Genomic DNA, 25,884 nt, shown 5'->3' with positions numbered 1-25,884 from the left:
TACAATGTTCTCTTGGTTCTGCTCATTTCATTTAACATCAGTTCATGTAAGTCTCTCCAGGCCTTTCTGAAATCATCCTGCTTGATCAACAGTAACACTCCATTACATTCATATATCATAATTTATTTAGCCATTCCCCAACTGAGGTGCATCCACCCACTTTCCAGTTCTTTGGCACTACAAAAAGTGCTGCTACAAATATTCTTGTACATGTGAGTCCTTTTCCCCTTTTTATGATGTTTTTGAGACACAGACCCAGAAGAGACTGCTGGATCAAAAGGAATGCATAGTTTGATAGCCCTTTGGGCATAGTTCAAGTTTTCCAATTATCTTCTTTTCCTATTGTTATACAGTACCTCATAATACATTGTCTTTATGAGAGCTAAAAATTTTAATCATCTCAGTGGTTTTGATGAAACAGATCCCTAATTAATCTATGTTTGTCTTTAAGTAAAAAGAAAAGTAGAATCTAAGTCTTACTTTACACTAGGTTGCAAACTGCAATCATTTATTATCTCTAACTTCAGTAATGTTGCATACATACCTATATTTAGATATGTAGCCCTGATTACTCTTAGCTGTGTAAGTATTGTGTCTTTCAAAGAAATATAAGCTCATTGAAGGCAAAGACTTTTTTTTAACTAAAATGTTTTAAAATTACCATGCATTATATTTTCTCTCCTTCCTATTTTCTTTCACCCTTATTGGGGAAAAAAAGAAAAAGAAAACTCCTGTAACATGCATAATCAAACAAGAAACATATTTCTGTGTTGTCAGTGTCTTAAAATGTCCCTTTCTACATTTTGAATTCATCCATTCTCTTTCAGGAAGCAGGTTGCATGCTTCTTCAGTGATCGTTGATCTTTTGGAATTATAGTTGGTCATTTCATTGAGGAGATCTTAAGTCTTTCAAAATTACTCAGTTTTACAATGTAGTTATTGTTTAAATTGTTCTCCTATGTCTGCTTACTTTGCTGTCCCTCACTTTGTACAGTTCTCCCCAGATTTTTCTGAAACTATCCATTTTGTTGATTTTTACTGCATAGTGGTATTATTTGTTTTTATAGCTCTCTAGACCAGTAAGCATTTTGCATGTGAAAACTTTTAAATAAATACTTGTTTGTTGAACCTAATTGCCTTTATAACATAGTTGGTCCTACATAGAAAAACATACATTTAATTTTTTGCATGTTTTCCCTCAGGTTGGACACAATTATATAAATGTGATTGACATTGAAGCAACTGATCTTCTTCAGGAATTGCCTGTTAGAGAAGACACTACAGATGATATTGTTGTCAAACAGGAAGATGATAATTTGGAAATTCCATCTTCTGCAAATCTGCATTACATGGCAGCTTCTGTTACTAATGCAATTCCTCCTGACCAGTTTATGAATAAAGGTAATAGCCTTCCTTCTATTTTTTTAAAGCAGTGAAAACTTTTTGAAGGAAAAAAATTATACTGCTTTGCTTTCCCTGTTCTCATCTCTCTTTAAAGATCCTTCATCTGAATTTCTTTCTTGAAATTACTTTTGGGTTTTGTACCATTGAATTTTTAAAATTTTAATGTATAAATACCATTTTATTTTCTTTATTACTTTATACAGAATTTCCAGATCTCTTCCTATTCTTATTATACTCTGAAATAAACATTTTTCCCCCATCAAGGAGCTATAAACTTTGTAATAAAAGAGCCAGAGAGCAGAGTTAAAGAAATTAGGGGTCCAGTTAAATTCATAACTTCTGTTAAGGATGAAGAGGGAGCAAGGTTAAGGTTGCAATACAAGGCCACCCATAAATTATTCATATAATATACACAAATAATAAGGCCAGAAAATTTTATGTTTATTCTTTAAAAGAAGATAAAATAGAGAAATAAAGTTTTACTAAATAGAGGTGAGGTAGGGGAAATGATTGTAATTATCAAAAATTCACCGACACAATAACAAATACTTGATGTACTGATATTAGTAAACATAATAATCTGATAGTATATAGGCAAGTTTATTGATATAAATAATTACCAAAGGGTAAAATTCTATACAAGTCATTCTAAAAGGAATGGGAAAGCTTAAGAATAAAATTCTGAAGATTCAAAAAAGAATAGTTTTGATAAGGAAGAAAAAGAATTGTCTGTACCACTGTAGCTCCACAAGGAACTTCCCATCTAACTTAGACTCAAAAAAGACTTGCTTAGAAAATAGAAGCAAATTTTGCTAAGAAAGGATAATGTAAAAGGCATGGGAGGGTCTTGTAGGAATAAATTTAGGGGTGCTAGAGTTCAGGATGAACTGAATCTTGCAAAATAAGCCAAGGACAGCGACAATTTGGATTGAGGTTTTTAAAGCTATTTTACTCATTTAAACAGATTTGGATAAAAAGACAGATCAAAGAAGGTCTGGGACTGCTGAGCAGGATTGTTGTAATAATGACAGTGGACAACAGAAAGAAGGTAAAAGTGTTCTCCTTCAGAATTCTCTCTCAGATAACATGACAAATATGAAAATATATTTAAAAGAACTACACATATTTAATCTGTATCAGATTGCTTCCTCTCTTGGAAAGGGGGGAGGTAAGGGAAGGAGAGAGAAAAATGTTGAAAACTATCTTTACATGTATTTGTTTCCTTTTTTTTTTGCTTTTTGCTGAGGCAGTTGAGGTTAAATGACTTGCCCAGGGTCAGACAGCTAGAAGTGTTAAGAAGTTAGAAAAATTAAGTGTCTGATGTTTGATTTGAACTCGGGTCCTCCCGACTTCAGGGCTAGTGCTCTATTCACTTCGCCACCTAGCTGCCTCTCTTTACATGTATTTGAAAAAATAAAATACTATTCAAAAAAAGAATTCTCTTCTCAGGAGACATATTGGAAAAGAAAGGGCAAAAATGTCTAATCTGGAATTGATACTTAGAGTAAGTAGGGGGATATTAAGATATTTGTGTTTCAGGAACTCAAATCAAACTCAGATGAGTAATAAACAATATTCAGAATTGGCAGATATTATTGCTAAGCCACTATCATTAATATTTAAAAGACACTACAGAATGGTAAATGTGACTGTACATATCCGACTGTTTGGATTCATTCTCAAAGGCTTTGCTACTCGAGCTAGATTTGTTTGTTTGTTTGTTTTATTTTGAGAGAAGCTAGTAGCTAACTGCTCATCTAATTTGCCTTTCTGTTTTTCTCTTGACTCTTGTATTTCTTTTTCAAAATTTCTACTCATTTCTGGTCTTTTCACTGGAATTACTGAAAAGACCTTTATTCTATTTCTCCCTGTAGGATTTTACTCAGCTTTTATTGTATAAATTATTTTAAATTGTTTATATTTTTATTTTTTGATTTTTGGAATATAGACAGTCCTCACTTTATGTAAATTTGCATTTTTTCACATTTGATTCCCCAATGTGCTAGAGGCAATATCCTACACCCACCTTGGCTGTGACTTTGACCAGATAGCAGCAGCAATGCTGCTGTAGCCACTCATCAGGGTTCTTCCACTCCAGGCACTGAAGCACTGGCTGCAGAGCCATGGAGGAAGGCAGGTCATATGGAACCCTGCAAGGGGAAGGGGAGATCTGCTGAACATTCCACATATGATAATTTCTTGAAATATAGTGTTCAGAGTTTTTTTAAATCATGGTTTTCAGAAAGTCCAATGATTCTTATTATTTCTTCTTCCCTTGCTTTCTAAGTTATCTATTTTTGACATAAAATATCTTATATTTTATTTGTTTCAATTTTTTGTTTTTATTTTATTATTTCTTCTTGACTCGAAGAGAAATTGATTTCTGTTTGGTTTTCAGGAAGTCTATTTCTTGGGTACAATTAACTACTTTTTATTCTAAGCTATTCTTAAAATTCTGTCCTCTATAGAGATTCATTTCATTTTTTATTTCTTCTAGGTATTCATGTAGTCGTTTGAAAAATCACTTTTAAGTTGCACTTGCTAGGAAGTTACTTGCTCTAGACTTGATACTGCTCAGTTGTTGGGTTTTATTTTGTTTTTTTAATTTTTAAAATTTCCTCCAGTCTTCAGCTTTAGTTCCTGAATTGGAATTTTGTACTGGGACCAGAATCTATCCCATCTGTATTTTTGGGTAGGGTGATGGACTTTTCCTATATCATATTTGCGTGGGGTACAGAAATCCTAATCTAAATTGACTACTTGGAGATCTCTCAAAGTGAAGGCAGAAAGTTTTATTAGCATCTCAGGAGAAGCTGCAGAGCAGTCCCTACTCCTGGTAAGTTCAGAATGAGGAGAGCTGAATTATGAAGAAGCTGTGGTTAAATAAACAAGTTCTGCCCAACCCCTCCTAAAAACCCCCCTTATGCAAAACTTTTTGTTTTGATATGGGCTCTTGCAGTTACTTTTCCCTTATGGCGTGTGGGGTGACAATGGATCTACTAGAAATGAGGTAAGCAAGCAAAAAGTTTCACTTTAAGGTCTCATGATTTCTAGGAAATCAAAACTAAGACCTAAGGTATTTTAGCAAATAGTCTCTGAGAAACAACATTGCTTGCACCCTCCCTCTCCCCCCACCCATATTGGATCCATTGTTTTCCTGTACTGACCTCTACTTGACAGGATCATCCCTCTGTATTTTGGAAGTTCAGAGTTCTAGGTCTTCAGGGCCGTCTGTATCATCTCAGGGCAGAGTATTTGAGATATCTAGGCTATCCCAATCTGAGCCCCAACTCCCTGCTGGTTGCTGTACCATAAGCCCACTGGCCTATGGCCTTCATGTGGACATGTAGGCTACCTCTATCGCTAGATTGTCATTTGCAAAGCCAGAACCCTACACTGGATTGCCCTGACTTTGCTGTTCTCCCTTTTTAAAAAAAATCACCTTCAATACTTATCACTGACTTTTAGTAGTCTTGGGGTAGAAGAAGTTGCTATCTATAATTTCTCATGCAATTTCTTTATAATTAGTAAGTTCACTGCATACTTCAGAGTTTTTCTAGAATAGCTATTGGGTTGTAAATGTTTGGCTTTCTCTTTAGGCAACTTAAATGTTTAGTGCACTTTTTGTATAGATACCTGAGGCTATGGATTTTATTTGTTGTTGTATTCTTAGATTTTGTATCCTGTTTACTGTTCTTCTCCTTTCTACATTGCAGTTACTACATGGTAATATGGTATCCTTGTGCAATAATTATATACATATTATAATGTATACACATATGTAAAATTTTATATTGTACAATAATTATAATAGAGTTTTATGTAAGGATGGGATAAAGTGGCTACTATTGTTCCTTGCAGCTCTCAAATTCTGTATTTACTATGTATTTCTCTTCATGGATACAAGTAGAGAGTTTTCTTTCATCCTTTATTTTTTAAGCTAAATCTTTGATTAGATTTGCTAGATTCTTGACAAATACATTCTCACTAGCTCATAATGTGCTGTATCTATAGTGAAGAGCTTATCATTCTTTTATTTTAAGCTGTGATCCAAAAGCTATTCCAAGATATCACTGTTTTTCTTTGTTCCTTTCCCAAATCTATATTTCAGTTATGAAGCTCCTGCTTACATTGGCCCAGCTGAAAATAGTACCTGTAATCCTAAAGTCTTCATTCTTTCCTGATTTTTTTTTACTTTTTTTTTACTTTTAGAAAAGCTTTCTAGGTTCTTTCTGTCATTTTTAGCTACATTGTCAAAAGTAGGTAGTAATCATCCAGTTTGACAAGTCTTGGAAAGTTTTTTGTCAAAGCTTATAAACATGCCTCAAAAAGAAAGTAGACCTTTCTGTTCTTTCCAACAGGTCAATAAATAACTACCTTTCTGCTACTGAGCAGAGTTAACTCCTACCACTAATCATCATCATTATCATAATGATAATAGCTAATATTTATATAATGCTTACTATGCACTATAGGCACTGTTAAATGCTTTACAAGTATTATCCCATTTGATCCTCACAACAACCTTGAGAAATAGTTGCTGTTATTCCCATTTTTTATAGATAAATTGAGGCAAACAGGTAAAATGATTGCATAGGGTCACACAGTGTCCGAGACTGGATTTCAATTCAGGCTTTCCTGACTCCAGTCCCAGTGCTTAATTAACTGTCCTTTCAAGCTGCGCCAAATGCTCTCTTTCCCTTTTTTTTTTTTGGGGGGGGGGTGTGTGTGTGTGTAGGATTCTGTTCTTTAATCTACTCTGCCATTTGATTCCATTTTATGGGAGAGTTCATCCCATTCTCATTCACAGTTATGATTACCAGCTCTGTATTTCCTTCCATCCTATTTTCTCCCCAGTATATACTTTTGTTCTCTTTATCCTGTTCTGAGTAGTATGTTTTTTTTTACCCATCCCACCCACTACCTTATCTTTCTCCTTTTTCTTTAGTGTCTCTGCCTTCCTGTCCATCTTGTCCCTATCTTTGCTTTCCTATATTAGAGCCAAAACTGATAAGATCAAGCTTCAGACGATGCTTACCCCCCCCCTTCTTTCCTGGGTTATAATATGTCTTTTGCAGCTCTTTATATAAACTAGTTGTCTGTCATATCTCCCTCATCCTTTAATGTCTTTTTCTTTGATGTCATCACATCAGGGGCCACTCACAACCACATCTGTCATCCATGTGATGCCCCCCTTTGTGTGTCCCAGTACCAGATATAATTCTTAAGAATTACAGATACTTTTTTCCCATCTAGGGATGTTTACCTTTCTATGTTTTTCTTGAGTCCCATGTTTGTAGATTAAATTTCCTGTTTAGTTCTTGTTTTTTCAATAGAAATGATTGAAAGTCTCCTACTACATCTCCTCCCCTGAAAGATGGTGCTGAGTCTCCCTGGATACTTAATTCTTGATTGTAATCCCAGATCCTTTTCCTTGCAGAATATGGTATTCCAGGCCTTCTGATCCTTTATTGTAGAAGCTGCCCGATCCTGGGTAATCTTGACTGTTGTTCCTTGATATTTGAATTGTTTTAGCCTGGTGAGCTGCTCCAAATTCATACATTCTTCCTCTTTCTTTCTACTGGATACTTCACTTGAAAGCACCAATAAACTTACATTAACATCATTATTTATTTGCAGATAGAATTCAGCTTCCCTTTCAGAATAAGGGGCTCTTTTCTTTTGGAAGAGTTTCATTTTTGTTTCTTTCTTTCAGTTTCAAATGGTTAATAGTTCTTGTCTTTTTCTGTGACATTCTATCTCATCAACTTCCTGACACAAGTTAGGATTTTGCTATCTCTCTTCATATATATATATATTTTCCACATTGAAGCTTTTTCTTTTTTTTTCCCTAAATCATGGAGGGACAAAAGGAGGGGAACCCAGCTACCACCAGCAACCTAAAGTGATTAGAAATGATTGTATTAGTAACTGTAGCTTTCTGTTATTTACATAAAAAAGAAACAAAGATCATGAACATTAACAAGGTAAAACATGTATTTGTCATAAACTTAGATTCTATTTTATGTTGCCTTTCTTTACTAAGTTGTAGTCTATATATGTCTTTTAATTCTTCTTTGATCACTCTCCTTCACTTAATCTAACTCTTTCCTTTGGCCAGTTTATTTACTATTTTCTTAAATCATAATTTAATTAATTTAGCAAAGGTCGTTTATTTCCAGAGTCTTTTTCTGTTATGAACAGCACTGTTATGATTATTTTGCATAGGTGGATCTATTATTCCTGACAAAAGTCCAAATAAACAAACTTAAAAGTGACATTGCTGAGTTATATCGCTGTCCAAAATGGTCAAACCAATATACAATTTCATCAGCAGTGAATTAACAAGGCTGTTTCCCTACATCCCCATTCTTGTTGCAGCTTATGTCCTTTATTATCTTTGCCTGTTTAAATATATTTTGGAACCTTGAAATTGTTTTAATTTTCATTTCTTTGCTTATTTGTGATTTTTAACATTTTCTCAAAGCATTGTTAGTTTTCTTTTCCTTTAAAGAAGTAGATATTCTTATTTTTTGACTAAAATAGTTTTTGAAAGGCCAAGCTAGAGATGGAAATGTAATCATTTCAGGAAGAAAACCTGAAATAAAACAATAATTTCTGCTGTAGTTAATAGACTCTTATTTTGCCATATGTTCAAATTGCCTCATATTTTAGACAGTGTGTTAGTCACAAGGTAGTGTTCTGTTCATTTAACAAAAACAGAGTTTAATCTTTGAAGTCAAATGATAGAAATGCAATTTCTTTGTGTTTGAAAGAGAAATAGTTGGAATTATTATCCTGTTTTGTATTTATTATTCTAGGAACATCAGTGTTCATAGTTTTCTTAAGTTTGATTCTAAATTTTACTTTTTTTTAAATACTAAAGATCTACCAGAAGTACAAGATCTACCAGAAGTACAACCTCCAGTTAAAGTATCTATTGTAAAATCAGGTGCTGTTGAAGATTATTTAACCTGGAAACAGTGCCAGGATTTTAATGCTCCACCTTATGTAGTGCCATCAGAAAAAAAGCTTGATAGAGAGCAGCTTACAACTAAATTCCTGGAAACAGATGAAAAACTACTTGTACTTAAGAACATTGCAATTAATGTAGAGCAAGATTTTAGCAACACTAAATTGGTGTGTCCCTCCTGTGCTGTAAGTATCATTTTTCTTCTTCTTTTTATTTTGAAACAGTTGATAATAGATTTTTTTTATATGATGTGTTTATCATGTTTAAATTATTGAAATTGTGCAGCGTTTTGGATATCTTAGGTTTCTAGGAAGAAGATGTTTTTCCTGTCTTAAAATAATATGAATTGCAAAATTCATGGCTATGTCCAAAAGTTGCTTTTCATATCTGGTTTTTGTATATTTTTTCTTAAGAAAGTTTTTTCCAGTATATCTTACTGTTCTTGTTTATTTCTAAGACTCCTTCAAGCTTTAGCATTGTGGGATTCATTATATATGTTCCAGTTAGATATCCTAAGGAACACTTATTTTAAAATAAAATCCTATTTGCTGAATCTCCACCATCTGCCTAACTTTAAGGTTAAGCCCCTTATTTCTTTTAAAGAGTTATTGTCTTTGCTTTTTAAGCATATATCTATTTTTGGATTGACTGATTTGGAAAAAAAATTTAGGTTATATATGTACATTCATTTTTTACATATTTCTATATAAGTCATGTTGGGAGAAGGCATATACCTTAAATAATGTATAGAGTCATCATTTTAATTAATTCAATCATAGTAGATATTTTCTTTCTTTCCTTCCTTCCTTCTGATGAGGCAGTTGGGGTTAAGTGACTTGCCCAGGGTCACACAGCCAGGAGGTATTAAGTGTCTGAGGCCAGATTTGAACTCAGGTACTCCTAATTTCAGGGCTGGTACTCCAACCACTACACCACCTACCCGGCCCCCATAATAAATATTTTAAGAAAATGTTGCAGTCAAAAAAAATTTGAATAAGAAAATTTAAAATTGTTTTGATATTGGATATTTGTTTTCAGGTGGTAAAAACAGAAGACCCCTTGGAATTATCATGTTCCCCAGAAGCTGATAAAGAGACAGCATTCTCACAAATTTTTAGAAGTCTTGAAGAAGAGGGTTTGTATTCAGAAAAATATGATCCACTATATTGATGTTCATTTATACTATAGAAACATGTTCTTTGGAATGACAAACAATTGGAAGATTTTTTTGGGGGGGGGTTGGGAGAATAAGGAAAAGGAAATGAGCTTGGAAAAGTTTTTATATTTTTAATATATCCATTTTAAATTTTCTAGCCTTTTAACACATGTAACAGGATCCCACTACTAAACAGCTATCTACCTCTTAAAACCAAAAATTCAAGTTTCTCTGATATTTTTTATGAAAACTGTTACAGAAGATGGAAGTTGAAAGTCAGTGCAAAGAGTTTCTTTTTTTGTGGAATAAGAATATAGGTTTTCTGAAATACATATTTACAAATTGAAATATACTAATAGAACTGATTGCCGGGAATAACCACAACTCTATTTGGCAGTTGCTATTTATCCAGAGGCTGTCTTGAAAAATAGCAAATACATAATGCAATTTAGAGAGTCAATAGAGAAGGTAGACTTTGGCTGAGTGACTATTTAAATATTTGGGTAGTAATGAAATAATTTTTCTGTTGAGAGGATGAAAATAACAGGGATTTTCTAAAATATTCTTTAATAATCCTGCTTCAAGGGAGAATTATCATTTTAGAATTCTATATTTAGATAATTGTTAGAATACATGAAAGTTACTGTATTTGTTATCTTGATGTTAAGTGGGGCAGTATTAATTAACTTATGAAATACTTCCATCTTTTGCTTTTTTTACATTATTCCTGTCTTTGCTTTATAAAGGTTCAGCGTACTCTTTTAGCCAACAAATTGAAGAAGAGGAGGAAACTCCATTACATGAATTCCCAGAAACTAAGCAAACTGTATGGAACTCTTGTTCCTATTCTTCTCCTGTTTCATCTTTCGATATTGGTGACCAGATTACTTCTACAGGTACCATTCATTATTTGACCTTGTTTTGCTTTTTATCTTATGAATTGATTATCATAAACTGATTATTGACTATTTAGAAAAATAATGCTATCAAATATGTTAGTGCTGTGTTTATGATGGCTTTGTGAAATCATTTATCTTTTTTCTAGATTACTTTAGGGAAAAAGAGAGTCCAGAAATTGTACAAGTAAAATTGATTGTTGTTCATCTTTAAGATTTTCCTTATCATAGTTTATTGGCATATATTTATAGTAGTGGAATTTTAACTTATTAGCTAAAATTTTATCCTAATAGTGCCTATTTTTTTCTTTTCTGTTTTTTTCCCCCTTGAGGCAATTGGGGTTAAGTGCCTTGGCCAGGGTCACACAGCTAGGAAGTGTTAAGTAAGTCTGAGGCCAGATTTGAACTCAGGTCCTCCTGACTTGAGAGCTGATGCTCTATCCACTACACCAACTAGCTGCCTCCTTTATTTTTTCATTAAAAGTGAGAGAACATTGAGAATCTTGTCTTTAGCATATTGTAATATCATACCCTTATCAGCATAGACGGTGTGAATGTAACATAGGAGAAAGAGCTTTGAGTTTGCAAGTAAAAGATCTCAGGTTTGGTTGGAAGCCAGTCAAATTCACCTTCAATTTTCTCATAAGTGAAAAAAAAAATACTTGTAACACCTACCTCAAAATACATTTGGGAAAAAAGCTCTTTTTGGAAATTGTGAAGAGCTAGAGAAATACATGATTTTGTTCTAGACATACTTCATTTTATACATTTAGTAGCTAACCTGCTTTACATTATGAAAAAGTAAAAGTCATCTCTAGCAAGGGACCAAATCTTGGAACTCTGTTATTGGATATCCAACATTAGTAGGCCAGAAGGTACTCTATACCGCTGATGTATTGGTGTTCTAATTACTAATTTGTTTTAACCAGTATCTATTTGTTCTGTAAGTAAAAGGTAAAATAATTATTATTACCTTTTATTTACATCAAGTATTCATGTTTGGTACAATTCAGTTAATTTGTATTGAACAATTATAGAATATCTGGACTCTTGGATTATTGCAGGAGGTATAACAATCCATACAGTTAAGAATGGAGCACAGGTCCTAGAGTCAGGAAAACCTGCATTCAAATATGGTTTAGACAATTATGTGCCAATTTCCTCATCTGTAAAATGAGAACAATATTGTGCCTACCTTCTAGGAGTGTTGTGAGGATAAAACCAGATCTTATTAGTAAAGTACTTTACAAACTTTAAAGAGCTGTATAAATTCTGGCTATTATATATGCGCGCGCACACACACACACACACACACACACACACACACACACACACACAAAGTATATACACAGAAAATACAAGGCAAATTGTAGGGGTTAGGAACTGAAGTTTGGAAGGTCAGAAAAGGTTTCATGTAGAAGGCAGGAGTGCTGGAACCTCCTCTTGAAGGAAGTGAAGTGTTCTGTGAGATAGAGGTAAGAGAGGGATCATTCTAGTGCAGAAAAAGCCAAGGGGCCAAGTGGTGCTGTGTGGGAGAAAAAAGAAAAGATGAGCTTGGCTGGACCATGTGGATGGGAAAGGAAGTGATATATAAAAATACTGTATAATAGAAATATAACATATGTAAGATATGTCTATAATTTAGGAAAGAAATTAATTTGTTTTTAAGAACAAAATGGTTCCAAAGATTTTAAAGGACCTTTATATAAACTAGTTTATTTTTCTTTATAACATCTCCATTTGAGATGCAGTGTTTGCAGTCTGAATCAATGATTTCATCAGTATATTGAACTGGTGATGAAGCACAATGCAGTTCAATAATTTTTCAGAATTTGATCATCCAGGAAAGTCATCAAGGTACTAAAAAGTCCGATGATGCATATTAACTTTGAAATAACCCTTTAGAAAATCATTTCACTTCTCAGTATCTTGTGTCTGTGAGGCTACTCTATCAACTATATCACGTTGTCTCTTCCTCTCCCCATTTTGAAATGAAACAGACAGAAAAATTGAAGCCAGTGTTTCTAAGGTCCCACCCCATTAGTGTTGAAGAATTAGAAGTTGGCTCTCCTAACTGTTCATTGTGCTGTGTTAGACAGTCTTATAAGATCAATGACAGGAGATCAGTTCCTTGTATTAACTTTTAATCAGAACGAAATTTTGTCCTTTCCTTACTTTCCTTTAACTTCTCTTTACCTGAATATTTTCCCCCACACTTACCATTAATAACCCTGAGAGTTGCTTGCCTCGCCTGACTAATTCCCAACTGGGAATTCATAGTAATAGAACTGATAGAATCAACAATTATTTGCCTAAACGTCAAATTTTATTTACCAAGGCCTATTTTCCACTTACCCGCCTAAGTAGACAAGTGCTGACATGCTCTTACCTAACGGATGATCTGTCTTGAAGTATTTAGTTAGCCTGAGTCATGGTGAATGATGACTACCTATTTAGTTGTTAATCTGGTTGAAAATGGAAAAGTATATTTAAATTATAATTTAGACATACTTTAAAGACATTATTAATTGAGCTTGGTTATTCTAGGGAAGCGGCTCTCTGAGTTTAAGTGAGATACTTTGGGAATTTCATTAATTTTCATACCTCCAGAGTACTGGGTGGTACTGGTACTAATTGTGGGGTACTAATCTCTGTGTTTCTTCAAGTGCTTTATGGATAGTCTTTGTTTGAAAGAGTAAAAGTAAATAAAGTAACTTGAATGACCAAATTGCATCATTGTTTGAGAATATGTAGCAACTTGCTTATAGCTATATTCTTTTACTTTAAATGTATTTTAAATATTTTGATCACCAGTGACAAGATTTCCAGGTCTAATTTTACTAAAATTCTTATTAATGATAAAAAAATGTCTTTTTTTTTTTTTAGGCATGGCTAGTAGTGAAGATTCTGTTGAAAGGTAAACACATCATGATTTAATTTATAATCATGAAGTTTTTTAAAATTAGTAGTTTATTTTTATCCAATCACATGTAAAAACAATTTGACATTTATTTTTAAACTTGATCATAAATGTTTTTCCTACCATCTGTATGCGGCATGATGAGGTGGAAAAAACATAAATTAGGAGATCTTGGTTCTGACTGCTAGCTCTGTTCCTTCCTGACTGTGTAACCTGACCTTTGGTCACTCATTGTCTTCTTTAGGCCCGATTGTCCTTATTTGGAAACTGAGGACATTAGACTTAATGAGATCTTTAAAGTCTCTGGAGAGGAACACATTGACATTTTTTGTGGGTTATGCAACTTATTGGTTGGGCTATTCAAATACTTTTTTAAAGATTGTTTTTGGGTTTAATATTATTTTCATTTCATTTCAATTTCAATGACATGGTTCAAACTGCATTTGTAAATGAAGTGTTTCAGCAGATTTTCAGATAACTGGACTAACTGATGTTGCTGACATAATTGGTGATCTTATCACTGAGAGTGGAGTATCTAGAGAAGAACTTGGTCTAACAGAACACCAAGCCAAGAAAATCTCCAGGTAATGGTCAAATAAGATTCACAAAATATGTACTTTTAGATAGAATTGTATCATAGTGAATAAATGTTCAAAATGGACAGTGTTGTCCATTCAAGGCTTATTTTAATTCATTAATGTTTATGATTCATATGAATACATTAAGGTACCTCATATAATAAACCTGACACAATACAGGTCTCATTTCTAAAATATATAGAGAATTGACTCAAATTTACAAGAATACAGGCCATTCTCCAATTAAATGGTTAAAACATATGAACAAATGGGGCAGCTAGGTGGTGCAGTAGATAGATAAGCAGTCCTGAAGTCAGGAGGACCTGAGTTCAAATCTGGCCTCAGACACCTAACACTTCCTAGCTGTGTGACCCTGGACAAGTCATTTAACCCCAGTTGCCTCAGGAAAAAAAAAGGATATGATCAGACAATTTTCAGATGAAGAAATTAAAACCATTTCTAGTCATATGAAAAAATGCTCTACGTCACTATTTATCAGACAATTGCAAATTAAGACAACTCTGAGATATTACTACACATCTCTCAAACTGGCTAAAATGACAGAAAAAGATAATGATAAATATTAGAGTGGATGGGGGAAAATTGGGATTAGTATACATTGTTGATGGTGTTATGAACTGATCCAACCATTCTGGAGAGCAATTTGGAACTGTGCACAAAGGACTATAAAACTGTGCATGTTCCAAGTAAAGTGAGCAGAACCAAGAGACCACTCACTGTACACAGCAACAGCAAGATCATATGATGATGCACTGGGATGGATGTGGCTCTTTTCAACAATGAGATGATTGAGGCCAGTTCTAATGATCTTGTGATGGAGAGAGCCATCTGCACCCAGAGAGAGGACTATGGGAAGTGATGTGGATCACAACATAGTATTTTAACCTTTTGTTGTTGTTTGCTTTGTTTTTTCTCATTTTTTCCCTTTGATCTGATTTTTCTTGTGCATCAAGATAATTGTTTAATATATTTTAGAAGAGTTGCATATATTTAACATATATTGAAGTACTTCCATCTAGAGGGGGGAGGAGAAGGGAAGGAGAAAAAATTTGTAACACAAAGTTTTGCAGGAGTGAGTTGAAAACTATCTTTGCATATATTTTGAAAATTAAAAGTTAAAAAAAAAACCTTACATAAAGTTAAGATAAAAAGTTAGGTTAAGATAAATGCTATGTTTGCTAATTTTTCATCTGACTATAAAGAGCCACTAAAATTATTGCAATTTTTTTTTCAATTCTTAAATTTCATGCCTCGCTCCAGTGAATGTAAGACTTTTTTATTGGGCTTATTTTGAAAAGGCTATTTTAAAAATAGAGTGATGATCTCTATTGGATATATAATTTAACGGCATGTAATTTAAATTCTTTTTAGTAAAGGCTTAATCAAATGAGTTCTAAACACACTTTCTTTAGGGAAAAGAAATAACACTGGAGTTTGTTGCATGAAATGATCTCTTTAAATGATAGATTATCACTTTAATTTGTTATATATTTTCAGAACAAGCTACCAAGGAATTTAAATCCTTTTACAAAATATTGCTGCTTTCTGTCACACATAGAGAGAAGTGGCTCCAAAGGTTGTGGGTTTTTTTTTTTTTTTGAAAGGTGGGAGTATTTTAGCAGCATTTATGAATCTCACAAAGAAAACAATAATTAGTTTTGACTACTCTCAACTGCAGAACCAGGTTTCAAAGGTAAAGAGATCCATTGACTGTTCAATCTAACAGGATCCATAGTACCCCAAAGAAGAGAAAGTCACAAAGAACAGAGAAGGAAAAAAGAGAGATAAGAGCCTGGATGAAAAGAAAAAGAAAGGAGAGGATGGCAGAGTATCTGGCCCAGCTGGCTCAGAAGAGAGAACAAGAACATGAACCCTTTCAGCCTCAGAGGCATCCAGTAAGTTTTTATACAAAGGGTAATAGAGCTGGGGTTGCCCTTCTTGATCCATCTAATTTTCCATTTTGATTTATTTCTTTTGTCCTGTTCAGTTAATTGCAGCTAAGATTAAGTATAAGATCAAGTTATATACACTTCTAACATACCAGGGACTGCTAGATTGCTAATACAAATGCACCTAGACAAGTTTTTCCCTAAAGAGATTTGCAGACATTTTTTAAAGTTCAGTATCAAATCAAAAAACTTAAGTTACAGAGAGGTTGTGAATCTCTATTTAGTGTAGGGAGTTTCCCGCACCAAGGAAATGGCAGGCATGAACAGAAGCTCTTCAAAGATAATGAAACTGAAGTGTTCCACTGTGCAGAAATTATCCCTACAGTCTGCTGAGACTGTAACTCCAACCAGGATTATTATTTCTTTTTCATAAGCCTACAGGAGCATATCTTGAAAAAAACAGTGCATTGAACCAATATAGACTGTTGTGTGTCATACATTTTTGTCAGCAAATTCCATTGCAACTTCCCATTCAAGTAGATACTAGCTATGGAACACAATAATGTAATTTTTGGATTGAATTAACTTGCTGTTTCTTGTGCAGTTGTGTATGACTTCAAAAGAAATTAGGCTGTGCCAGAGGATGAAGAATGAAAAAGACAGGTAAATTGAGTAAATAAGTGGGTTATCTAAATCTTAAAGAATTTTTATTGGCACACTTTCAGAAAAGATTATCTTCATTACATAAAAACATCTACTCTGTTCAGTCCCCCCAACCCCCCCCCTTTTTTTAAGTAAATATAGGTTCAGAGGAAAAGAACATACTTAAAACATTGAACATAGTAGGCTTTATTAGGGTTTACTTTGCAAAGTATATTATCTGATTTATCCTTGTCGCTTCTCTTCTGTTATTCTGTATCTTACCTCTATGAAGCTTTGTAGTAAAAATGGAAAAGTACTGGTTTTTGGAGTCAGAAATCATGATATGACTCTGACTTCCACTTCTTTCACTTTTAGATTTATGTCTTTCAATATATCCCAACCTCTGTGAACCTCATCTTCAGCTTCTAAATGCTTATGCTATTATTTCATAAGGCTCTTGTGGCAACCAAATGAAATATTGTATACGTAATGAGCTTTGTAAACTATAAAATAGCACAATAGCATTGTAACACTGCAAACCTCCATAATTTCAAAATAACCCTCAGAAAATGGTATGTTAACATGTTTGTATTTTATTCCTTTCCCAAAGATTACAACTGTCTGAACACTATGATCGTCGCGTTGCACAAGCATACAGTCTAATGAATGAATTGCTATTTGAGTCAGCACAGGTGCCCAGAAGATCCCTGACAAAGCCCCCAGGGAGCCCAGCTAAATCTGCTCGCATTTCTAGGAAGCAGTATCACCTTCCTCCAAGAGGGTAAGAGAAGCCCTGACGTGGCTTGTTGGGCAAAGATAACTTTTAAGTTTTCAGATGCAGAAATGTAGCATTTTGTTATTAATATGTTAACGTGGGGCTAAGTCTTTGTGTCAGTCTTTAAATCATTACAGTGAATTGAGAAAGTGTAAGCATAACCATGGTCATAAAGGCTTTGTGGCTTTATAGTTACTTCATGAATATTATTTGCAATAGCCCCATAAAAAGAGGGGGGAGTCTTAGTTTTGTAACCAAAACAGCTAACATATTTGAATAACGTACTGCATGTTGGGGAAGCTAGGTGGTGCAGTGGACAGAGTGCTGGGCCTGGAGCTAGGAAGGCTCATCTCTCCCTGAGTTCAGATCCAGTCTCAGACCCTCACTAGCTGTGTGACCTTGGGCAAGTCACTTAACCCTCAGTTTCCTCACCTGTAAAATGAGCTGAAGGAGGAAATGGCAAATTGCTCCAGTATCTTTGCCAAAAGCCCTAAATGGGGTCATAAAGAATTGGACATGATTGAAAAATAATTCAATAACAATAACTTCATGTTAAATATTGGAAAATTTGCTATATTACCAATAATATTTATTACAAACAATTTTTTTTCTTTCAGAGTGGTATTTTGCCCTGGGCCCAAGTCCAGTAAACAGGAATAAATGTAATTTAGAATATCTTAAGAAAACAGAGTACGTGCTTATAAGATAAACCATAAATTGAATGTCTGTCAGATAATAGCAAGTGTTTTAATAAGATCACAAATTGAAAATGAATTAACAGCATTAAATAGCATAATGCTGTTTTAACAAGTGAGGCATACTGTCAGGATGTTTAAAGAATCAAACAGCACAAAGAAACCAGGCAGAAATAATTAAAAGAAAAGTATGTTTAAAAGGAAGTTGTAAAGGGGGGGCTGCAATGTATAAAGAATGCTGGATGTGGAATCACATGAACCTGGAGTCAAAGCCCAGCTTACTTCCTTGTTTGCACCTCATTTTCCTCTCTGCAAAAGAAAAGGATTGAAGCAGATGATCTCTGAGGTCATAGCTGTATATCTGCTCTTAGAAAGATATTTTTGAGAAAATATTCAGGCACCTGTGGAATAGCACCTAAAGGGCTAGTCTTGCTAATCAGGAAAATCTGTGTACAGGTTTCCCTCCTTCAACATACTGGATTTGTGGCCCCAACCACCTCTCCTGAGTATGTTGCAGTACAGTTCCTATTCTGCATTATTAAAAGGAGTTTCCTCTTTGAGAGTTCCCTACCATTGATACCACAGGCCTGAATAACAAGTGTAGTCACACACTGCCATTGTTAGAAGGGGTGTGTACAACCACTATATGAACAAGATTCCCCACAGCAATATTCCTAAAGAAGTGTCATCTAGCCTTTCCTTTTAGACCTTTCTCTAGTAAGGAGGATCCTACTGTATTCCCCACATATCCCATTCTGTGTGAAGATAGCTCTTCTTAGGAAGGTTTTTCCAAGCACTGATCTAAATTTTCTTTTTTGAAACTTCCACACTTATTTCTTGTTCTGTTTACTCTAGAGGCTAATGGAACAAATCTGCTTCCTATTCTCTGTTACTGACCTTCAAATACTTATACAAACCTGTCCTTATTTATCATGATCTTGAGACCCTTCTTCGGTATCTTAGTACTTTTCAGCATATAATCACCAGCTTCTCAATGCTGAATGTAACAAGCAGGACAGTACCAAGTCTTCCAAAATTTAGGGAAGAGAAAATCCAGAGATTATTTAATAAATGTTGTGAAATATATAAAAAAGAGGTATCTATTCTCCAGCTCCATTAAAAAATAGTGATTTGTGTTAAATATAAAGAATGATTTATTGAAGAATATAAGATAATGTGAAGAATGGATTAGAGAACTGTGAAAACACTTGACAGATAACGAAAATCTCACACTGCTAAATTTTGGAAAAAACTATTCATTGATTGTATTTGTGGGAATTCAAAGTTTATAAGTCTTATTTGTTACCAGTGTAATTTAAATTGTGATTAATATAATAATTATTTTTCTTCTTTTAGAGAGGACCGTAATATTAGCACACTGTCACCAAATCGAAATTCAAAAGTTAGATTTGCTTCAAAACCTACTTATATTCATGGAAGAACCCCTTTAAGCCAACATCAACATCCATCTCAACGAAATAGTAAGGCTTAAATACCTTTAGCTCTATGTATGTCCAGTGCTCTATTTTTGTTGTTATTGCTGTTGCTTGTAGCAGCAATACATATCAAGATGTTGTAAAGAAAGAGACAATTTTTCTTACTATAAACTATAGAGAGCTATCACAGATATACTTATTTCTTAATTGCAATACCTTTTGTAAGAATTCTCCAGGTACATTATCATTTTCCCTTCTTTCCTGATTTCTAAGAAGTCCATGGTCTTGTGCAAATACTATTGCTAGCTATCTTGAAAAGGACTATTTTGCAAAAAAGATAGTAAGTCCAAAAAGTCCCTTCCAACTTGTGATGTCTTCATGTTGTAGATCTAAGAATGTTGCATGCATTTCCCTTACAGGAAAAGCTGCTATGTCAGTAAAGAAAACAACAGAAGTTACCAGAAAGCCTGCACGAAATGTATCATGCTTTTCAGACCTCTCCGGTCAAGGTAATTATAAAAAATACTATGTTTTTATAAAAAGTCTCTCTCAGATTGAGACTTCACCATGTAGCACTTGCTGGGGCACACCAGTTGGATTGCCTAAGGGGAAACTGACAGCAGTTCTTCATGGTTATATCATTAGGTAACAGCTCTGAGGGGCTGGAGTTTTCATGTAAGTTTAGCGTTCTCACGTAAAGGTCCCCTGATGTAAATCTGTTTGGACCTGTTGTATTAGTTGCTTGTGTTATGGTTACTTCTATCAGTTAAAGCAGATGGATGTGCAAACTGTGCATAGAAGCAGAGAGGTATTTCATTAGTTGTGGCAAGAGACATTTTTTTCTCTTTTTTGTGAAGTCCTCACCAAGTTCACTTGGAGGATGGTAAGAGATGAGACCACTGCTGGAACCAGAGGCTCAGCTGCTTGATCTGCAGACTTTACCTCTGAGGTCACTGTGCAGTCACATCTCAGGTGATTTCAATATATTTTACTAGTTGTAGTTTTGGGACCTCTGGGCTTCCTGGTTACCTCGGCATGAGCCGAATGAGTAGTTCTGAGATAACTCTCTTATTTCCACCTGGTAACTCATAACAGTTCTGCTTCACTCACCACCAGGAAGCAAAAGAAAAAAGTTTTCATTTTAATGTTGACTAGGACCATTTTCTATTGAAATAAGGCAAAGGAAAAGTATGTTTTTACCCCTTCGTTGTCAACCTATTAGAAAAGGAATTTTTGTGTGTTGTATTTATTTATACCTGCAATTCAGCTTCCATTCCCACTACTCTTTTAAGACTGCTTTGTCTATGCCGTCTTAAGTATCAATTAAATGACTTTTTTTTAGTCCCTTCAACCTTCTGCAGCATTTCACTTTGTTGATTCTGCCTGCTTCTTGATCCTTGATTTCTCCATCTATGTGTGGATATTCTCTAAATCTCTTTCCTCGGCCTTAAAAAAATTAAGATACGCAATCATGCATTTACATCAGAAAAGGTAAAAAAAAAATCATACCTTGAAAAAACCTAAATCTAGAGATAGAGGAAAAGTGTAAAAGTGTAAATCTTACTTTTATAGCATTAATGTGAGTGGATTAAACACGCCAATAAAATGAAAAAGAATGAAAGATTAGATAAGAAAACAAAATCTTACAATCTTAAAACAAAGACAGGAAATAAAACTGAGGGAATGGAAAATTTTATTGTGCATCAGCTGAAACCAAAAAAAGTATTAATAAAGAAACTATATTTCTTGAAAAGAACCATACACAATGAACCAAAATCAATAATATACTAAATTCCTCCGATTGCCTTAGGATCCAAATTTACAAAGGAAACATTACCTGAACTTCAAGAACACATAGACAGTAATAAATCTAACAAAGAGAAACAGAAGGAAAAATGTAGAACTGATCAATTTTCTGATATCTTCTAAATGGGACAGCAAAAGGATGTACAACCACATGTACAACATATGGAACTTGTGCAAAAGTGACTTTGTATTAGGACACGCAGATAATTGCAAAGAAATGGAAAAAGATAGAAATAGCTAATACATCTTTTATCAGCCATAAAGTAACAAAACCAGAAATTCATTCAAATGTAGGCTTAACAATGAAATCTTAATGAATCCAAAAAGATATCGTAAAAACAATAATTATGCAAAAGAAAATGATAGGGATGAAAAAAAAAGTACCAGAATTTCTGGGATACAGCTAAAGCTAAAGCTAAAGCAGTACTTGGGAAAATCCTTAAAATCATTGAAGTTTTTAAAATAGAGAAGCTTAATGAATTGAATTTACCTTTTAAAATAAATAGATAAAACCTAAAATGAGCTCAGAAAAGGAGATATATTAAGAATAAGAGGGGAAAGACATAGATTAGAAACAAAGAACTCCACAAAAATGATAAGACTAAAAGCTCATTCTTTGAAAAGATGATGAAATTGACAACTTTGTCTAATCTGATTAAAAATAAAAGCAGAAAAATCACACCAATAAAATAACAAAGGAGCAAAATGGAATCACTATTTGATAAAAAGAGAAGAAATAAAAAAGAATAACCAGGACATGTTTTGCACAGTTATATGCTAAAAAAATTGGGAATGTGAAAGAAATAGAGGAGTACTTAGCAAAATATAAAATACTCAGATTCTTGGAAGACCAGATAGAGATTTTAAATAACTTCTCAGAAAAGGAAAGAAATTTCACTGTGAAGAAATTACCAGAGAAAAGAGCTAATCTTGACTGGATTCACAGGAAAAGTCTATCAAACTTTTAAAGACAATTTAGTATACCCATGCTTCACAAATTATTCTCAAAAACTGAGAAACTTATCAGAAGTCTTATAGGTGACAAATAAGAGACCTAATTCCTAAACCAGGGAAGGATAAAAACCACAGAAAATTATAAGCCAATATCATTGAGAATTAATTCAAAAATTATAAACAAAATCTTATCAAATGGACTACAATGATTTATCTGAGAAATCATTCACTACAATGAAGTAGGATTTATAGCCCAAATCCAGGGATGGCTCAACATTAGGAAAACAATCCTCATAATTGTATTAAAAATCAAAACATTCAGAACCATGTGACCCTCTCAGTAGGAACAAAAAACCCCTATGAAGTATAGACATAGAGGAACCTTTTTTAATATCATAAAAAGCATCTATCTAAAATCAAATGCAAGTTTCATATTCATGTTATACAGATAAAATCCTTCTCTACAGAGGAGACATTTTCTTTTGGTATTAAACAGAACAAGTGGTATGTAGAATGTGTCTGTCCCTAAGAACATATCAGGTAACTTTTCTAATCCTCCAATTAAGCAAAATGTTATTCTACAGAAAAGACTTATATTTCCAATAGAGATATTAATTTTGAAATTTATCAGTAAAAATATGGGAATTTGTTTTCTGTTCTTATATGAATACTTATTATCCTTCATTTTGCCTTTTAGTCTGCAGATGCCTAAAATATTTACTATTTGGCCCTTTACACAAAAAGTTTATTAATCTCTGCTTGGAAGAATATGCTTAAAAATGTGTTCTGAAGCAATTTCCCAAAAAATCCTTTATGTCAGTGAAAGATTAGTTAACCTATATCTCAGTTCAGGTCCTCTTTTGAGTTTGTTTTGGGCATCTTTAAAGATCTCCATTCCAGGCCTCTTAATATTTTCCTTTAGTGGTTCTTAATTTTTGAGCCATGAGAGAACATAACAGTTTATCCTTTCTCAGCTTGATTCTTTGATAGCCAGATACTTTGTTCTAGGATGGCAGACAACTCAGACCTGGTGAGTTGAACTGTGGAATATAGTATAATGCCTTGGGCCCAATAGTAAATGTATATATACCAATATTGAACTCAAGAACACCAGATATGTAACCTCTGCTTTTCCTCATTTGCAGACTTCAGTTATTCACCTCATCGAACCAATTACATAAAAAGTTCTGGAACTAGTACATCCACAACTAATGCAGAAGAATATGAAAGAAAACACGATAAAGTGAGTTCCTGGACTATGGCTGACCATGCCGACAGGATTCTTTGCAGAGGCCCATGGTCCTCCCTTGAGGTAAAGAATTACAACTTCGACAGGTTTCCCAGGGGAGTTGGGTTTCAAGTCACATAAGATTGGGATGGAAAAAGGATGAAGGAAATTGGAGTGAAAAGAAGACACTAATTTCAGCAAAGATACAAAGGTGTGAGAATGAGTCTAGCATGAATGGGATAAGAACTGTCTTTTTCTTTTTGTCTTTTCAATTTTCATATTCTCTAAGGTTCTTGTCCTTTCTCAGTTGAATATCTAATTCACAAGCTCCAAGCTCATTTCTTCCCATTATTACACCTGAAGCCCCCCTTCTTTTCACCTCCAGTTTCCTAATACTTCTTCCTATTTCATGTAGATTTTAATATTTTATAACTTTTTTCTGGTTGAAGACTTTTGCTTTGAAGATCTTATTAGAGTTCCCATTTCATGTCAGCATTTTAGCTCAGATTCTTCGTCTTCTTACAATGCAGTATTTATAAAACTGAAAGTTCCTTGTTTCTTGCCTTACAAGAGCTGTTGAATAATGGATGGATCTTTGCTCTCTACCTTCAGGAATGTTTGTTTTCAGGGAGAACCGTGTTATATCTGAGACTGTCTGAAATCAAAGTGATTAAACCCTACTTTGTCAGGAAGCAGCTGTCCATAACAGATTTGAGAAGTTAGAGCTCCTCTTTTAGGTTCTCAGAACCCTAAGTAATTCCACGGCACTATTACAGTCATATAACTCTTGTTGTGTTTAGTTTATCTAACTTAAAATATTATATTCTATTACACTGCCTGTTTCTTATACCAGAAAGATATTCTAGATTATTCTTACCAAGAAAACAGGCATTAAAGTACTTGCCGTAAACAAAGATAAATGAAATGAGAATTCCAAGTTGGGTGTGATCTGAGTTTGATCTGATTGCTTGTAGGAAAGTTGGGCAGAGACAGGCTCAGGGCCATTTCATAAACAGCACTGGGGAAATTTCAGTAGAGACATGGGTTGGGTGATGAAAATATAGTAGTTTTCTCCTTGCAGGTGAGTTAAGCCTCAGCCATTTATTTTTTTCTCTAATTCAACAAGAAATTATTACTTCTTATGTAAGGGATGTGAAGACAAAAATAAAACGGTTCTTACCCTCAAGGAACTTATATCCTATTTCCTTTTGGAGTGATACATAGGACCTTAGAATAGCCTCCTCATTTAGGGCCCAGGATTCATAAGTGTTCTTCAACAAGAGGTGGAATGATGGAAATGTGGATGCTGACATTTTTGAGGTCCCTTTTGTAACGTGACTTGGTACCAAATTGATTGTTCTAGGTAATCCCAGAGGCACTTGTAATGGGCTTTTGGTATCTTAAAACACCCTGTTATGCTTGACCCCTAATACACTGAATGACATTCAAACCCACCTCATTTTAAACTGAAATTGGATGCAAGAATTCTAGCAAGACTTCTCAGATTTTCTTTCACCTGGTAATCCTTTTGTAAGGATACACCAGAGAAGTGTTGCTTATTTTAGGAGTTGAAATGGACTGTGAACACTAAACCTGATGGGACAGGTCAGAAGTATGTTTAGGGTTTTATTCAGCTTTTCTAAGCTGTCAGGAATGGAACTAATAAATTTTTTTTCTTTTGCTCAATAGGACTTTTCACCAGCTGAAGAGGAAAAGTTTTCTGTGAGCATTAATGGCCTAACTAGCGGGTCAGAGAGCACCAGCAGCATCCTCAGCAAGATTGACTGGCGTGCTGTTGACGACATGGTGGCCGTGGTAAAAAACACGTGAAGCAAGTTGTGCCTTGGAGTGGCATGTGCCTAGCTGCTGTAGACAATACGGCATGACCTGGCTGTAAAAAATTATATCTCAGGGAATGAACCTGAACCAGATCGGGGAGATTGTGATGAACATATTAACTGACATCAGGGAAAATTCAATAATGTGATTCAGTCTAGGAAGAAGAGGACATTGTACCAGCTATAATGCCAGTCTCTGCATTTTACAAGAATGACCATACATCTTAGTAAATTAATCATATCACATGAATAAAACATTTTCCTTAAATCATATATTTTTTTATTGTTTTTCACCTTTAGGAAAACACTAGGAATTTTCAAATGGTTTTAATTCCCTTTTAAATTAAAAACATACAGAACATTGTTTTAAATGATTTTATCAATAAAGTTTTTCCCCTGGACTCTGATGTGATTTAAAAAGCTAATGTATTTACTGAAATATAAATGAACCAGAATTCAAAAGCCTATTTGGCTACCTAAGAAGAAGGGAAGTTTATCAACAATATACTGCAGTTCCAGAGGATTACATGATTGCTACAGACAGAAGTCACGGAGGAATTTGGGGGAGGCAGATATGAGTGGGTGGGAGTGAGAGAGTTTTTGCTTCAAGCACAGATAGTTCTATATGTCTTGGATTAGGAGAGGGATACAGTAGGAGGAAGACCTAGTCAAA

At 34.2% G+C, this 25,884-nt stretch overlaps 1 protein-coding gene across 1 annotated transcript in view; it reads left to right on the top strand.

Moving 5' to 3' along the window:
* The window catches only part of CPLANE1 (ciliogenesis and planar polarity effector complex subunit 1), a 113,818-nt gene extending 88,206 nt beyond the window's left edge, over window positions 1-25,612 (top strand). The window contains exons 39-52 of the mRNA XM_051990098.1: window positions 1,203-1,401; window positions 2,369-2,452; window positions 8,291-8,562; window positions 9,416-9,512; window positions 10,280-10,429; window positions 13,316-13,346; window positions 13,805-13,933; window positions 15,675-15,843; window positions 16,442-16,500; window positions 17,090-17,260; window positions 19,306-19,430; window positions 19,805-19,894; window positions 23,291-23,457; window positions 25,063-25,612. Coding sequence (XP_051846058.1) covers window positions 1,203-1,401; window positions 2,369-2,452; window positions 8,291-8,562; window positions 9,416-9,512; window positions 10,280-10,429; window positions 13,316-13,346; window positions 13,805-13,933; window positions 15,675-15,843; window positions 16,442-16,500; window positions 17,090-17,260; window positions 19,306-19,430; window positions 19,805-19,894; window positions 23,291-23,457; window positions 25,063-25,203 — 1,884 coding nt within the window. The 3' untranslated portion in view covers window positions 25,204-25,612. The remainder of the gene's footprint in view (window positions 1-1,202; window positions 1,402-2,368; window positions 2,453-8,290; window positions 8,563-9,415; window positions 9,513-10,279; window positions 10,430-13,315; window positions 13,347-13,804; window positions 13,934-15,674; window positions 15,844-16,441; window positions 16,501-17,089; window positions 17,261-19,305; window positions 19,431-19,804; window positions 19,895-23,290; window positions 23,458-25,062) is intronic.
* Window positions 25,613-25,884: the final 272 nt, after the last annotated feature.

The sequence above is a fragment of the Antechinus flavipes genome, chromosome 1, assembly GCF_016432865.1.
Source record: "Antechinus flavipes isolate AdamAnt ecotype Samford, QLD, Australia chromosome 1, AdamAnt_v2, whole genome shotgun sequence".
NCBI lineage: Eukaryota > Metazoa > Chordata > Mammalia > Dasyuromorphia > Dasyuridae > Antechinus > Antechinus flavipes.
Note: the sequence above shows the minus strand (reverse complement) of the source record. Positions and strands in the feature narration are given on the sequence as shown.